Source organism: Lemur catta, chromosome 7 (genome assembly GCF_020740605.2).
Source record: "Lemur catta isolate mLemCat1 chromosome 7, mLemCat1.pri, whole genome shotgun sequence".
Taxonomy (NCBI): Eukaryota; Metazoa; Chordata; class Mammalia; order Primates; family Lemuridae; genus Lemur; species Lemur catta.
In genome coordinates this window covers 105,232,917-105,249,211 of record NC_059134.1, presented here as the reverse complement: position 1 = coordinate 105,249,211, position 16,295 = coordinate 105,232,917, and the positions used below count along the sequence as shown (strand labels likewise).

At 53.9% G+C, this 16,295-nt stretch overlaps 1 protein-coding gene across 5 annotated transcripts in view; it reads right to left on the bottom strand.

Annotated features, from left to right (window-relative positions):
* Window positions 1-16,295, bottom strand: part of PC (pyruvate carboxylase) — a 97,871-nt gene that overhangs the window by 22,793 nt on the left and 58,783 nt on the right. For all 5 annotated transcript variants that reach the window (XM_045558374.1, XM_045558372.1, XM_045558371.1 and 2 more), the window contains one exon: window positions 26-161. In XM_045558374.1, the coding sequence (XP_045414330.1) occupies window positions 26-161 (136 nt within the window). The remainder of the gene's footprint in view (window positions 1-25; window positions 162-16,295) is intronic.

Below are 16,295 nucleotides of genomic sequence, written 5' to 3'. Positions count from 1 at the left end.
TCTTGCTGGCCCCACTGGTGCTCACCTCTGTTGGCCACCATGACTTTCTTGATGGGCTTGTACTCCAGGCGCCGGACATTTGGGGAGGCAGCGGGGGCGGTGGAGGTTCGGCGGGTACCCAGGAGTCTCAGGCCCCCACGAACTGTCTGGAACTTCAGCATCTGGGGACAGAAGTCAGAGCTCAGGTTAGAGCAGCCTCAGGACCGAGCCTCCCCAGAAAGAGTGAGGGGCCCTCACGCAACCCCAGAGCAGCCCCACATAAAAGCCATTGCCATTTCCCTCAATTCCTGGATAGGCCTGACATTCCCAGGCTGTAGGGAAGGGAGCAAACCCAAACTCAAATAGAACCCCAAGCTGACCTTAATATTCTAATATGCACTATAACTTTTTTTTTTTTTTTGTTAAGACAGGGTCTCACTCTGCTGCCCTGGCTGAAGTGCAGTGGCATCATCATAGCTCACTGCAACCTCAGACTCCTGGGCTCAAGCGATCCTCCTGCCTCAGCCTCCCAAAGTGCTGGGATTACAGGCATGAGCCACCACGTCCAGCCTAACACACTACAGCTTTTAAAAGTACAACACTTCAAGCTCTTAAAGCAATTTCAGAGGCCATTAAGAGGCCCTGTGTAGACAAGGAATTTGCATCGTCAGTGTCTGCCACCCTCTGCTGCGACACAGCAGCCTGGGCCGGCCCCAGGCTACAGAACTCCCCCACCAAACTTACACCCCGCCCCCCGCCCCGTGACGTGGTGTCCCCGTCCCCAGGGTCCTGGCCAGCTAGGAAATGAGGGTAATGGTGGGTTCCGTAGATGAGTTGGTCCTCATCAACATGCTCTCTAAGGAAGAAGCCTCCGCTCAGTAAAATGCAGCTTTCTTCAAACAGTGGTAGGAACCTTCCTTTCTACTGAGGCTACCAAAGAAATTGCTAATAAAAATCAACCAAGGGCAAGGGAAACAGGGCAGTCACAAAAAGACAAATGCTGTATGGTTCTTCCACTTACACGATGTCCCTAGAGTAGTCAAATCCATAGAGACAGAAGGTAGGATGGCAGGTGCCAGAGGCTGGGGGAGGGGGGCGGGGAGTTAGTGTTTATGGGGACAGAGTTTCAGATTTGCAAGCTGAAAAGCGTTCTGGAGCTGGGTGGCGGTGATGTTTGCCTAACAGTGTGAATGGACTTAATGCCAATGAACTGTGCACTCAGAAACGGTTAAGGTGGGAGATTTTATGTTCTGTGTGCTTTACCACAATAAAAATTTTTTTTAAAAAAAATGAAGTGAGGGCAACTTATGTCCCAGAATGTAGAGAGACCTCAGAGGTCACCAGGCCCTAATTTTACAAATGAAGGAAACCAAGGCTCAGACAAGTCTAAAAAGGCAGCTGCCCAGAGCGGAGCTCGAACCAGAATTCAGTCTCTTCACCCTGCGTCAGTGCCTTATTTAACCATCTGATTCACTCTTCAGTAAAAGTTTGAGACACTTGACTCAGCCATTTTGCTTTAAATAAGGAACTTTAAAACATACTCAATAAATAAAACAAATATTGCAAAAATCTCAGTGTCATATTATGGCCAATAATATGGGAAAGGTGAAACAAAGAAGAGAAAGAGAAGAGGAGGAGGAGAGACCCGAGGCCGGGGAGGGAGAGGCGGGCGGGCTGGGCGCAGACCCCGCTCGGGCCACGCGGGGCCTCGGGTGCTGAGAACACGACAGTGACACACTCTGCGTCCAGGGAAGGTACGTGCCCGTGAATGGAAAAGAAAAGAAAAACAACATATTAATAAGATCACTTCAGATAATGACAAACGCCTCAAAGGTAAGACACAGGTGACGTCCTGTGAATGACAGGGAGCAGGGGCACAGGAGCTGGATGTCGGGAGAGGCCTCTCTGAGGAGGGGACACAAAAGCTGGGCCCTGAAAAGGGAGGAGCTGGCCATGCACGTATCTGCAGGGAAAGTACTCCCAGTAGCAGGAACAGCAAGTGCAAAGGCCACAAGGAAGAGTGAGCGCGGTGTGCGCCAGAGAGAGCGAGGCCGTTGAGTTGGAGGGCAGAGGCTGGGGCGTGAGGGGGGCTGCAGGCGTGGACAGGGCCTGGTGGTCGTGGCCTCTCTCCAGCTGTGGACAGGAGGGACATGGTCTGATGCACGTTTGGAAAAGATCTCTCTGGACAGGTGAGCAGCGGGGACTGATGGCGGCTCACATTTGGAGCAATGCAGGTGCTGAGCTAACACACACGAGCTTCTCACAGGGTGGGGGCTATGGGGTCGGGTGGGCTTAGAGAGATGTTTGGGGGTACACTGGGCACGATTCACTGAGCAGTCCATTGCAGGAGACAAGGGAAAGGAAGACACCCTGAATGGGGAGGTGGGTGGAGATGACTTTTCCTGCTACAGGAAGGATAAGAGAAACAGGCAGGGCAGGGCTGGGGGCTTCCAGAACAGGGAAGGGCCTGGGGAAAACCCGGGTGGCACTGGCAGTAGGTGGCTTCTGAAGCCGGGGAGAATGCCCTTGAGAGAAGGGGGCCAGCTGCACCTTCAGGGCACTGACACCGGGAGTCTGGGCCAGGAGGAGGCGGCACGGCGACAGGGAAGGCGGGGACCACAGGCTCCTCGCGCAGGCACAAGTGCTGCAGGAGGATGAGGCGTCGGCTGAGTTGTGACTCCCAGGGGCGGGATAAGATGAGGACTGAGAAGGGGCCACTGCGGGTGACCAGGAGGCAGTGAACTGGATCTGGAGGGGATACCCCGCCCACCCTCAGCTAGGCAAAATGTGGGCAGAGTAAGCTTGCTGGGCTCTGGGCTCCTCTTTCTAAAATACACCCTGTCATTAATTACAAGTGGAGAAACTGGCAGACGCCACAGTGACCAAGAGATGAGGCTTCACACCACTAGCGACAGAGACATCACACGCCTCCTGACACGATCCAGCAAGGACAGGAGGACACGGTGCACCCGTGGGTTCCTGTCACGGTGCACGGCCTGAATCCACCCAGGAGAAAGCAAGAGGCAAATCCAAATTAAGGGAATTTCCAAAAAATAGCTGGCTTGGACTCTCAAACATGTCGAGGCCAGGTGCAGCGGCTCACACTTATAACCCTAGCACTTTGGGATGCTGAGGCAGGAGGATTGCTTAAGGCCAGAAGTTCGAGACCAGCCTAAGAAAAAGTGAGATCCAGCCTCTACAAAAAATAGAAAAATTAGGGAGTGGTGGCACACATCTGTAGTCCCAGCTAATTGGGAGGCTGAGGCAAGGGGATCACTTGAGCCCAGGAGTTTGAGGCTGCAGTGAGCTATGATGACTCCCAGGCAACCGAGGAGACCCTGTCTCAGAAAAAAAGAAGGGAAAAAAGGTCGTGAGAAACAAAGACTCAAGAATGGTTTCAGGTTAAAGGAGACTAAAGAGAAGATGACAAAATGCACATGTGATCCTGGATGGCTCCGGGGTTTCTGTTCCTGTAAGGAACATCGGGGGACTACCGACAGAGTAGCCGTCGGTCTGTGGACGAAACAGCACTGTGCTGATGCCAATTTCCTGATCTGGATAATTGGACTGTGGTTATGTCAAAGAATATTCTCATTCTTAGGAAAAAACACTGAAGTATTTCAGGGCGTCATGTCTGCAATTCACACTCAAATGGCTCAGGAAAAAACAGGAACAATGAAGCAAATAATAATACCGTGGGATTTGGGCAAGGGGAAAAGAGAATTATCTGCACTACTCTTGCAACTTCACTGTAAGTCTGAAGTCATTTCAAAATGACAAGTGAAAACCATCGTACCTACTGCCAATACTGTTGGAGGAGATAATATCAGGGAGTTCACAGCCTAGTACCTGCTGCGCAAAGGTGCCCAAAGCATCCACCGGGAGCTCAGGTGTGGAGACACACCCTACTCAGAGCAGAATGAACTTCAGAGGTTATCGCTCCGTTACCTCCCACTCACAGATTTACCAGCAGCCATCCTAACCCTCTGAGCTCTGCTCTGAGTGGTCAGCAGAAGCCAGAAGTTGCCCACAATGAGGAGAATTCCTTCCCAGCTGGGAGCAGGTGGGTGCTAGCACCAGGGAGCAGGTGTGGGGTGCAAATCTCACCCTTGTCCTGGCCACAAATGCCTACTCTGCTCAGGGCTGGAACACGGCTGTGACGAAAGACCCCATGGCTGGGTGCAGTGGCTCACACCTGTAATCCCAGCACTTTGGGAGGCTGAGGCAGGAGGACTGATTGAGCCCAGGAATTCAAGGTTACAGTGAGCCATGATCTTGCCACTGCACTACAGCCAGGGGGGGGGAGGGAGGGAGGGAGGGAGGGAGGGAGGGAGGAAGGAAGGAAGGAAGGAAGGAAGGAAGGGGAAGAAAAAAGAAGAGAAGAGAACCTAAACTATCACCCTGGGGAAAGTGAAGAGGAGGCAAAGGCTCCTCTGGGACAAGCACAGCAACAGACCAGTAAACACAGTGGCTAATAAACCTTAACTGGTTTCACCTCCCAGAAATTAAGACATTTAAAATAAAACGACGAGGTGCCACTTCTGCCCATGAAGGCAGCGACAGTGTTGTAAACACAGCTAAAATTTCCGCTGCTACGGGAGGCAGACTCCTAGGCACTGTCCGGTCATCAGGGCAGCTTCTCTGGAAAGCTGTTTGCAAAACTTATCAAGAGCCTTTAAAATATTTATGCCCTTTAGTCTGGTTAGCACCATTCTAGGAATCCACTCCAAGGAAATATTCTAAAGTGGGAACCAAGATGTATGCAGAAAGATGTTCAAAACAGCATTATTTACAACAGCAAGTAACGAGAAGCAACTTAAAGATTGGCCACCATGGCACCTATACAGACATTACATAACCACTCAAAATAATACCTTACATAGGTTTTTGACGACGTGGAAAATGCTTATGATATAATGTGAAGCCAAGAAAATTAAACAATAACATGACCTCGTGAAGTTTTTAAAGCTATGGCAACAACTGCAGGACGGCGTCGGCCTGTCACCCCACTTACTCCCACGTGCTACAGAATTGGTGCAGTGTTTTTTCCTCCTTCTTTATGCTTTTCTATATTTCCATATGGAAAAATTTCCATATTTTCTCCGTTGGGGATGTATTTTTTACAATTAGAAAAAAAATGAAGACATACACCAAAGGGACAAGAAGACCCTTGCAGGAAAGGCTAGGGGGAGCCCCTGCAGTGCCCCCCCCTCGTGAGAGCGCTGGGCTGTCGGGTCTCCCAGGAGCCTGGTACCCCCGACACAGCAGGGCTGCCACCCCTCCTCACTGCTGCCCCAGGTGAGCCTGCCTGTCTGCAGGTGAGCCGCCTCACAGCGGGCCTGGCCCACCGCATCGCAATCCTCAAACCTCCAGGGAAGTTCCCAAATATTTCCAGGAAGCACCATCTTTCTCTCCACCTGGGTGGGCTTATTCCTGTGACCACTTGGGCACTCACCCATCATCCTGTGGCTAAATAGGCCATTTTTGTTGCCCTCCTCCCCACTCCTCCCCATGCTTACCCCTTCCTTCCTTTTCCAGGCAAAGAAAGAGATTCCCTTGGAAGTTATGCCAAAGGCCAGTCACCTCCAGAGCCCTGCCTAGAGCGTGGCCACCAAGTGTCTCCTTAGCGCACAGTCAGGAAAATGATGGAGCACTGAGATGCCTGGCACCGCCCTGGCAAACCCTCTCACACCCCTGCATTTGATCCTCATTTGCTCTCAGCAGTCCCCTTTCACAAAGAACCTGAGGCTGTGGGCAGTGGGGCAGAGGACCGTCCCATGAGCCCTCGTGCCCCTGCAAAGGGAAGGAAAACAGACCATTCTGTGGGGTGCCAGCCAGATGTTTATAGAAGGGAAAAGGTCAGGGCCCTTTGGCTGAAGTCAGAGCAGGGAGAAAGTGGGGCAGAGAGCAGCCTCCTCCAGGCACGGCCCAGTGCAGGCCCGCAGTCAGCAGGCTCGGTCTGCCCTGCCCTCTGTGCCCCAGCTTTGTGGTTTGGGCACCACTGAGACCCCAGTTTTCTCTTCCGCCAAACCAAGTTCCACCACCCCAATCTACAAAGGTTATCTGGGGGTTGACTGAGATAGTGTCTGGAGTGTGCCATGCCTGGGAGATAACTGTCAGCTGCTATTGCTGTCTTTCCCTCTGCTCCCAGACAAACGCAGGATGGAGAAGGAATCCCCCAGCCCCACACAACCGAAGGCCAGCACTCTCTCATCCGCACCAGCGCCCCGCCCCTGCCGTGCGCAACGTGGACACCGCACAGTGCCCCACGGCCAGACCTGCCCACCGGCACCTCCCCTGGGGCCTTCCCTGTGGGAAGGCGGCGCAGGAGCCCGCTGAGCCAGGCCAAGCGTGCACCACCTAGTGGCGTTTGCCGAGTAGGGGAACCAGCATGTGTGACACCTGCACACTCGGAGCAAACCCCCAGGCTGCAGCACACCGTGTACTCTGGCCACATGCAGAAACCTGCCCCCAACGCTCATGACTACCCGGTACAGAAGACCCACACCTGACAAAGGCAGCTCCGGAGCCGCAGGTATGCGGGGCCACACCTGTCCCAGAGCACTCACCCTGCACCAGCCAGGCGCCCCGGCCTTCAGCTCGCAAAGGACGGTGCCGGAGGAGCCACGGCCAGTTGCTGCTCTGCCTGAGGTGACTGGCCTGGTCACAGTGTTCTCAGGCACAGACTGCGGAGGCCTGGGCTGCGGCCAAGGCTGGAATCAGGGGAAGGGGCACCCCTGAGCAGCATCCAGCCTCCTCAGGCCAGCATGGGCCGCGGGCCGCTGGGCAGGGGAGGGGAGGCGGGGTCATCAGAGAGGAGGTGATCCCTAGCCTACAGCCTGCTGCCTTGACCCCCCTCGGGACGGGGCATGATTACGAGGGAGGTGGTCCAGAGGCAGGAAAGCAGCCGAGAGGGGAGGGCAGACTTACGTGAGGGATTTAGGACATGCTACCACTTGAGGTTAAATGCACAGAAATGTCAACCAGCAGTCAGCGTGGGGTCTGGGAAGGCTGGTGAGGAGGGTCGCACTGCCCTTCAGAGCCCAGACATGGCCGTGAAGCTCAGCTCACCGCTGTAGTCACACGAGACCCCTGCCACCAACCCCTGTCTCTCCCCACCCCCACCCAACGCCAGGCATGGACGAGGCCCTGCAGATACAAAGATGAATACAAATACCACTTATTCCCAGGACATCTCCACCCTTCTTAGGACCTGGTTAACCCGGCTTTTCCCTTATCAAATCCCACTGCCCTCCCAGGCCTGAAACACAAGATGTTCCAGAATCAATGTCAGCTGGAAGAAATCCTACTGTGGGACAGGCGTGGGCCACCTCGGCAAGCCCTCTCTCCCAGAAGCAGGGCCTTGTAGGGCGTGTGTGGGATAAGCTCACTCTAGCTTGCTGAGTTTCAGGAGTCTGCGACCGTCCGGAGGGAAGAGCTGAGTGGGCAGATTCCCACTGCTCCCAAATCTCATGCCATCCCCAAAGCCGAGAAGGCCTCAGGCACAAAAATGCCCTTTCTGCAACTCCCAGAAGCCCTCTCTGGCATTAAAGGGACCCCCACCCCCACCCACTCCCTGGCCTTTACGGGACCAGGCCTTGGCATCCCGGAGGTGTCTGAATGCCAGCCTCTCTCTTCACGATGGCACCTGCCCAGAAAGTGTCTCGAGCCCTCGGCCCTCTGGCCAGCACTGTCCAGGTGCATCCTGTCATCTTCGCAGCAGGGCACAGAAGCGGTGATGGCCAGATACCGGAGCAGTGTGGGGCCAGGGGCCAGGCTCCCACTGCGGCTGCACGCTGTGCCCTGCTTTTTGGGTATTTGGTTGGTGGTCAGAAATCAAGAAGTCCTCAAGGTTGGTGACAGTTTGGCTGAGAAGCTTCCTTGAAAACACCAAGGGCCTCATTAACAAACCCGCATCTTGGAAAGAAAGAAAACTGGGACTGAGTTGCATCCAGTGACCCAGAACCTCTCCTGCTAGTTTCCTGCTCGGTGCTGAGCCAAGAGAGGAGGCTGCTGGACCTCCCAGGCGGGCGCGGCTTCATTGATCCAGATCCTGCCATCCTGCCGACACAGCCACAGGCTCAGGCTACACGCCCCAGGGGATATCACACTGCCTTGCTTGCTGCTGGTGACACACACAAGCAAAACTTTCCTTTTCTGACCTCCGTGATGGGGGAAGTGGCACGTCAGCCCCCTCCCAAAGAGCCTTCCCCCTGCTCTCCTCCCTGACAGCCCGGAGAGGCCCCTTTGCTATTTTCCCCAAATGCCAGCTGACAGATCCCTTTTCTCGGCCTCAGGTTGCGCACTAGAGACAGGGAAATAAGACAGCTTGGACTGTCACTTGGGATGTGTAAATAACTCCTCTTGATCGAGAACCAGCCACACTGAAGCCGAGAGTGTCTGCAGCACCTATTTCTCCCCTGCTGCCTCTCAGGATGACTCCACAGACAGCTTCTACTTCTCTTCCTGCTTCAGTTTTCCCCTCCAACAGTGGATCAATAAACTTAGCATTCTCCCTTCCAGAAAGGAGAGACAACTATGGAGTCAGGAAGGTGCCTTCAATGCCCTGCAGGACAGCTCCACGCCGGGCCGGGCCGGGGCCATGGTGGGGGGTGCTGAGCATCAACCCCGGCGGAGCCTCTGCTCCGACCAGGCACGGGCTCCAGCGCGGTGCTCTCCATGTACTCGCTCACGTAACCCTACAACCCCTGGTCACCCCCTTTTACAGAGAAGGAACCAGGTGCAGTAGATTAAGTAACACACCCAAGGTCACCAGCAGAGCCCGATTTGGGCCCACTGTGTACGCCTCCTTCCAGAGCAGGAGCCCTGGCCCTTTGGGGCTTACAGAGTCTTCACTGAACTAAAAGAACAGGTTGTGGCTTTCGTCAGAAGCACAGTGTGACAGGCACTTAGAAACCAAAAAAACCAAAACCAAAAAAACCCACTCCTGATAAAAACTGTCTGTCGCTGGCCTGAACTCCAGTAGGGCCGCCCTTGGCACTCCATGCTTCCTCCCAGAGAGCCTGCGGCCATGTGTCCCAGATAAGCCAGGGCAATTTCAATTTGCCTAATAAATCATCAGAATGCCCCTGGAAATCCTGCTACTTCAGGTCTAAACTACATCTCCCAGGCTGCCTCTTGCAACCAGAAGCAGCACAAAGTTCTGCTGTCACACTGTCACCATCCAGGTTCTGGTCCAGGCAATATGGCCACTGTGCCGAGTAGACGTGGGGATCAGGGTAGGGTGGCCCCCTAACAGCTGCTGCAGCCAAGCCACAGACCCTGGAATGTTCCTCTTGGGATCCCCATCACTTCTATCCCAAATATCCCTGTTCTCACATAGCACCTCCTGCAGCCTCAGAGCGCAGCTGCGGGTGAGGCCAGAAGAAGGGAAAGGCAAGGTAGGGTGCCGCTTTGGGGGCAGCCGGCCAGGCCCCAAGTCCCTCGGCAAACCCATCTCAGAGGTGCGTTGGAGAGCAGCCGGAGCGGGGAGAAGGGAGGGAGGTTCAGATGCAGGCCCCAGGAATGTCCACACTAACAAGGTTCCTACACATCGACTTCCTCCTGGCCACCCCCAGCACCCCCGCCCCCACCCCCACCCCGGCCCCCCGCCAGGCTCAGCAGCTGCCAGCAAAAGCAGGTCAGAACCAGAAAGGAAGACTTCTTGGCAGAGGACTCTGCACTGTGGCAGAAGCAGCCCCTGATGGACAGACGGGGCCGCTCTTTCCAGGCTGCTGGGCGCTGTCCTACCCGTGTCCGATGGGGCCCCGGGGCTGGCAGCAATGGGGACAGATGAAAGGAGGACTCTGCCTGGCTCTCAGGGCTGCAATGACCGATACCACAGTGACCAAGAAAGGACAGACTAAGGCTGAGATTTCTGGGTGGGAGAAGCGGAAGGGAGGACCTAGAAACAATGCAGGTGACAGACACAGAAGATACGAGAGAGACAATACCAAAGACAGAAAGAGACACATGGCATTTGCTAAGACTCCAGCCAGCTGGTCTCTGGGCCTAGGGCCGGGGCTGCCAGCAGCACCGGTGGCAGTGGTGCATCTGTGGGGCTGCCCAGAGCTGCCTCCCGCGGATTAACAGCCCTGGCCCGCCAGCGTGGCTCCTCATCGCCCCTGGCAACCCTCCATTCAAAGGCAGCAGCAGAGGGGAAAGGGTGGCACTACTACAGCTTGCATTGTGGGTCTCAGAACTTGCGCACTGGGGGACAAAGGGGGAATCAGAAAAAAGAGGCGCGTGAGAGGTCCTGAGGGCTGGGAAGGGAGTGACGGGAAGAGGACAAGGCCTGCTGGCATGGAGGTGGCTGCTCTGTCCCAGCCTCTTCGGAAGGCGGTGAGAATTTCAGGGCCAACACTGCCCCCTGGTGCAAAAGGAGCCAGCACTCCCGCCCACCGGCAGCCTGAGGCCCAGTGTGGGCAGGGGAAGCCCCGCGCTGGACCATCAGGAAGGTCACTCGCCCTCATTTCTCCACATCCTTCAGGACTTGGCTCAGGAACGCCTTCCTGCCCTGCCCCGCAGCAGGCTTGATACACTCCACGGGGCAGCCATCTCCCTCCAACATGGCTCTGTCATTGTCCTCGCCATACCTATTGTTCTGCTTAGGGGGCTCTCTGTGATGTCATGTCCCTGTCCTCAGCAAGGAGCATTTAATGTTACAGTGATTTCTTGACCCGTCTGTCTCCCTCACAAGACACCGTGAGGACCCTGGGTACAGGATCCTCGGTCTGTTTTGTCCCTAGCACTCTGCACAGCACCTGACACCAGAATGAAATGTCTGGCAATGAATGAATGGGTGGATGTATATTCCAGGTCACACAAAGAGTTTGCTTTGCCCAGGAATATTGGGGAACACTTAGACAAACATCAGTAAGGCTTGGCCCCTCCTAGGAGCAGCCCACACAAGCTAGTGGGACACAAAATTGTCCCTTACATATAGATTAGAGCCCAAAATGCTGTGGACAGAACACAAAGAGGTCAAAAGAGCAGGGCCAGCCAAAAGTGCCTCACAGACTGCTACACTTAGTGTTTGTGTCCCCCCACGTGCACACACTGAAACCTTATCTTGGACTTCTCAGCCTCCAAAACTGTGAGAAATAAATTTCCATTGTTTATAAGCCACCCAGTCTGTGGAATTTTGTCACAGCAGCCTGAGGGGACTGTGACACAGACTGAGGGTGGGAACCAGTGAAGCGTGAGGCGAGGGAGGTCGGGGCGGCGAAGACTCAGTTCTGAACACGCTGGACAAGGCTTTCGTGCAGGGACATGGACGCCAGGACGCAGAAGACGTGGGTGGGTGGTCCAGGAGCTTCCTGACCCTCTTCAGGCCCACACTGCCCCTGCCGGAGAGCCACGGAGGACGCGCTCTCCACCCTTCAACTCCCCTTGTCCCAAGGTGACTGGAAATGAACACTGGCTGAATTAGAGGGGACTCCAGAGGTCTTGGGGATTTGGGGACCTGGCAAGCTCAGGATAAGTGAGTGTCACCCAATGTGATGGGTTGAATTGTGTCCCCACAAAAAAAGATATGTTGAAGTCCTAACCCCTAGCACCTCAGATGTGACCTTTGGAAACAGGGTTTTTGCCACGGTAATCAAGTGAAAATGAGGTCACTAGGATGGGCCCTAATGCAATATGCTTGGTGTCCTTATGAAAAGGGGAAAATTTGGACACAGTGACAGACACACACAGAACAAAGATGATACAAAGACACAGGGAGATGACAACCACGTGACTGGAATGAGGCACCTACAGGCCAGGGGGCCAACGCCTGCTGGCACACACCAGAAGCCGGAAGAGGCCAGGAAGGGGCCTCCCTAGCGCTGTCAGAGAGGACATGGCTCTGCCTGCATCTTGATTTTGGACTTCTGGACTCCAGTTCTGGGATGCAATAAATCTCTGTTGTTTTCACCCAGTTTTTGGTACTTTGTTATGGCAGCCCCAGGATATACCCAGATTCCCTACAAATGACCAGAACCTGTACTGACCCTCAAACCAGGGATTGGGAAGCACAACAATGGTAAAAATGTCCCTGTCTCTCATCTGCTCATCCTGACACAGGCCACAGTGGTGACTTTCGGAGCACGCAGCTATTTAGGACTGTGATCGGCCGGGCAGGCCGAGTCGGAGCTGGGCAGAGTGAGCAGGGGGACCTCTCCAGGGAAGGACACCAGGCTGGGGAGGAGGAGGGACATCCAGAGGAGGGGGGAATGGAGGCAGAGGCGGGGGGAATGGAGGCAGAGGAGGGGGGAATGGAGGCAGAGGAGGGGAGGAGCAGGGTCGGGTGTGGGGGTGGCTGGAGCAAAGGCAGATGGGCAGTGAGTGAACAGTGGCCAGGGTCCCACCATGGCAGGCAGTGAAGGCTCGACAGCAGCCCCAGGGCAGACACCCACACCAGGTCCAGAGCTCACACACCGGCTAGCAGCAGGGGCTGTGTCCTCAACATCAGGAGACGCGAAGGAAAAACCAAGCAGAGGAGAGACAGATTTGCGACGTAGGGGACTGCTCTGGCAGCTCTGAGGAAGCCGGGTTTGAGGAGGAAAGACGAGACGCGGAAGATCAGCTGGGAACACGTTCCAGTGTGGGCAGGAGACGACGAGGACCTGAACCAGGGTGGTGACAACAGGTATGGAAGAGGGGTGCGTGCCAAGAAACGCTGAGGAGACAAAATCCACAGCACCTACGAAATGGGAGGTAAGGACGCAATAGGGAGGATGCCTCTGGGGTCCTGTCTCAAGGTGAATAGTGGCGACATCAAATTAAAGAACACAGAAGCAGGTGTAGGTAGAAACCAGTGACTCAACTTTGAACCCACAGAGCATCTGGCTGGAGAGGACAGCCAGGCAGCTGGGTGAGTCCCCTGCGTAGGGACAGTTCTGCACTAGAGGTAGAGACCTGGGAGTCACCCCCAGCCTGCTCAGGAGAGGAAAGCGGAGGGTGCATGGGGTGATGTGGGGACACCCACAGACAGGGATGGAGTGGGGAGAAGAGACCACACCAAGGGGACACCAGGAGCCACGGGGAGAGTGCTGTCGCGAGAGCCAAAGGCTCCAAGAAGGACAGGATGATCAGCGTCCAAGGCAGCAGGACTCTGACAAGGAAAAAAAAAAAAAAAAAAAGCCACCAAATTGGGCAGCAGGGGGCTCCTTGGTGGCCCAAACAGTAGCATACTTAGAGAGAGGGGAGGAAAAGTGAGGACAGAGTGAGTTGAGAGGTGAAGAGGTTTCTACTTCCAACTCCCCAAAGTTTGGACAAGAACTTTCAGAGCATTTAGGCAAGAAGAGGAAGGCAGGATGAGCTAGAGCGTACTAGAATCAAGGAACCTTTTTTTTTTTCTAAAACGAAATACTTGAAAACTACAGACAATACAGCTGGCAATACAGTGTCCATATGTTCAGAATAAACTGATGGAACTACATTGATATATTTGCTTCATATTTCATGTTAAGAAATAGGTCTGGTGAAATGTAGTGGATCAAATATAGGGATTTATTTCTATCCCCTTTTGAAATCCCACTAAAACATCAGTAAGGAATTTTTTTTTTTTTTTTTGAGACACCGTTTTGTTATATCACTCAGGCTGGTCACGAACTCCTGGCCTCCAGTGGTCTTCCCATCCCAGCTCCCTGAGCAGCTGGGTCTACAGGAAAAGAATTTTTAAAAAACCAAGCCCACAGGGACAAAGAATGGGAAAGCTGACAGCAGCAGATGACAGAGGTCAGGAATCCCTGGACAATGGCCAGCATATGGACCAGTGGCAACGACTGAGGGGAGCGGAGCACGCGGAGGGGGGAGCCCAGGCAAGTGAGTGAATCGAGCTGCAGCCCGCTGGGAAGTCCAGGGCCGGCCCACGGGAGCCTCAGAAGGTAGGAGGGAGAGGAGGGCCGCAGACAGAGGCCTGGTTACAGCCTGAGATTCCTCTCCCCACCACACACAGCCAGGGGACCCTCCCATGCCCAGTGGAATGACAGCGACAGCAAACTCTGCAGCCCCTGGATGTGCCAGCACAGGTCTCAGAGTGTCCTCTACATTCGATCACTGAGTCCTCACGACATTCCCTACGATAGGGTCACATGCCACTCCTGGGCCTAGAGCTGTGGAAACTGAGGCTCAGGCAGGATGGGTGGAGTCACATGCCCAAGGGCGTGCTGCCAGGATGTGTTGGCGCTGGGTGCACACGCTGGTCACTGGAATGCAGGGCCTTGCTCTTGACCACCATGTGACAGCGCCTTTCAGAAGAGGCTCCAGCCCGGCCGTGAGGTCTGGGCCAGGCTGTGAGGCACCAGAGTGCTGCAGGGAATGAATGCAAGCCTACAGGCAGGACGGGGTCACCGGGCTCCTCTCCAGGCAGCAAACTGAGGGACTCCTCTCCAGGAAACCAGAAGTCCTGCAGCCACCGACATTCAGTGGGCTCTCCAAGGACAAGCTGCCTGCCAACGGGGAGCACCACAGCCACCCAGCTCCACCCCTGCCCAGACTGCAGTCGGCTTTGGTGTCACCATCTTCAATATGAATGGCCAGCCAAATATCACCAGATATTTGAGGAAATCACCAAAAATTCCCCAAAACAAATTAGGAATTTTGAAAAAAGGAAACTCTGAGGAGAAATGTAATATAGACGGTAGATATTTAGAAAACCTATAGGCCAGGCGTGGTGGTTCATGCCTGTAATCCTAGCACTCTGGGAGGCCGAGGCGGGAGGATCTCTTGAGGTCAGGAGTTTGAGACCAACCTCAGCAAGAGCGAGACCCCGTCTCTACTAAAAAAATAGAAAGAAATTAGCCAAAACAACTAAAAATAGAAAAAATTAGCCAGGCATGGTGGCGCATGCCTGTAGTCCCAGCTACTGGGGAGGCTGAGGCAGTAGGATTGCTTGAGCCCAGGAGTTTGAGGTTGCTGTGAGCTAGGCTGACGCCATGGCACTCTAGCCTGGGCAACAGAGTGAGACTCTGTTTCAAAAAAAAAAAAGAAAGGAAAAAAAAGAAAACCTGTAATTAATCTTCTTGGAGAAGCAAGAAAAGCTATTGCATTCATTAAGTAAGAAGTAGCAGTTATTTTTAAAAGGCAACAAAAAGGAGCTCTAGGAAATTAAAAATAGAGTCGCAGAAACTTTTAAACATAATAACAGAAGAATTAGAAGACATCTCAGGACATTACCCAGAAAGATTAACATATGGAAAACAGGAGAAAAGGTAAAAAAATAAGAGACTCAGTCCAGCAAGTCCAATATCCAGCTACCTGGGAATCCAGACAGGGAGAACAGAAGAGAGTAGGGAGCCCCGGGGATTGGCCACGGGGGACTGAAGGACGCTCATTCAGTGTCAGAAGAGCTCTGAGGCCTGTGGACGGTGGCTCAGGCCTGTAATCCCAGCAACTCTGGGAGGCTGAGGTGGAAGGATCATTTGAGCTCGGGAGTTCAAGACCAGCCTGAGCAAAAGTGAGACCCTCATCTCTACTAAAAATAGAAAAATTAGCCGGGCATGGTGGCGCATGCCTGTAGTCCCAGCTACTTGGGAGGCTGAGGTAGGAGGATTGCTTTCCAGGAGTTCGAGGTTGCTGTGAGGTATGATAATGCCACTGCACTATACCCAGGGCGACAGAGTAAGACTCTGTTTCAAAAAAAAGAGAGAAAAAGCTCTGAGTCCAGTGACATGCCAAAAGACCCACCTGGAGAAACGATCAGAAGGGATGTCATAAGCTTCCTGCATTAGTTCCCTATGGCTATGGTAACAAATTACCACTAACTTGGGGGCTTAAAACAACAGAAATCTATTCTCTTCCAGTTTTGGAGGCCAGAAACTCAATATCAGCTTCACTGGGCAACACCAGCAGGGCTGCGCTCCCTTGGAGCTCTAGGGAGAATCTGTCCCCTGCCTCTTGCAGCTGCTGGTGGCTGTTGCACTCCTTCACTTACGGCCCCATTACTCAATCTCTGGCTCCATCTCCACAGCGCTTCTCCTCAGTGCATGTCCCTGTGATGGCATCGTGGGCCACCAGGATGATCCAGGACCATCTCCCCAGGTCAAGATCCTCATCTGCAGAAGCCCTTTTTCCTTATAAGGTAGCATTTAGAGGTTCCAGAGATTAGGGCCTGGGTATCTCTGGGGGCCATCTTTCACCCTGCTACGCTTCTGAAGGCAAAAGAAGGTCACATATAACAGTCTCCAACAGTGACACTGGAGCCAGAAGCTATTGGAGCAATGTCCTCAAACTGCTGAGGAAAAATGCTTTCTGAGCTAGAATTCTCTACCCAGTTAGACTATCAATCAAGTGGGGTAAAAATAGGCATTCTCAGACACCTGACCTGGAAA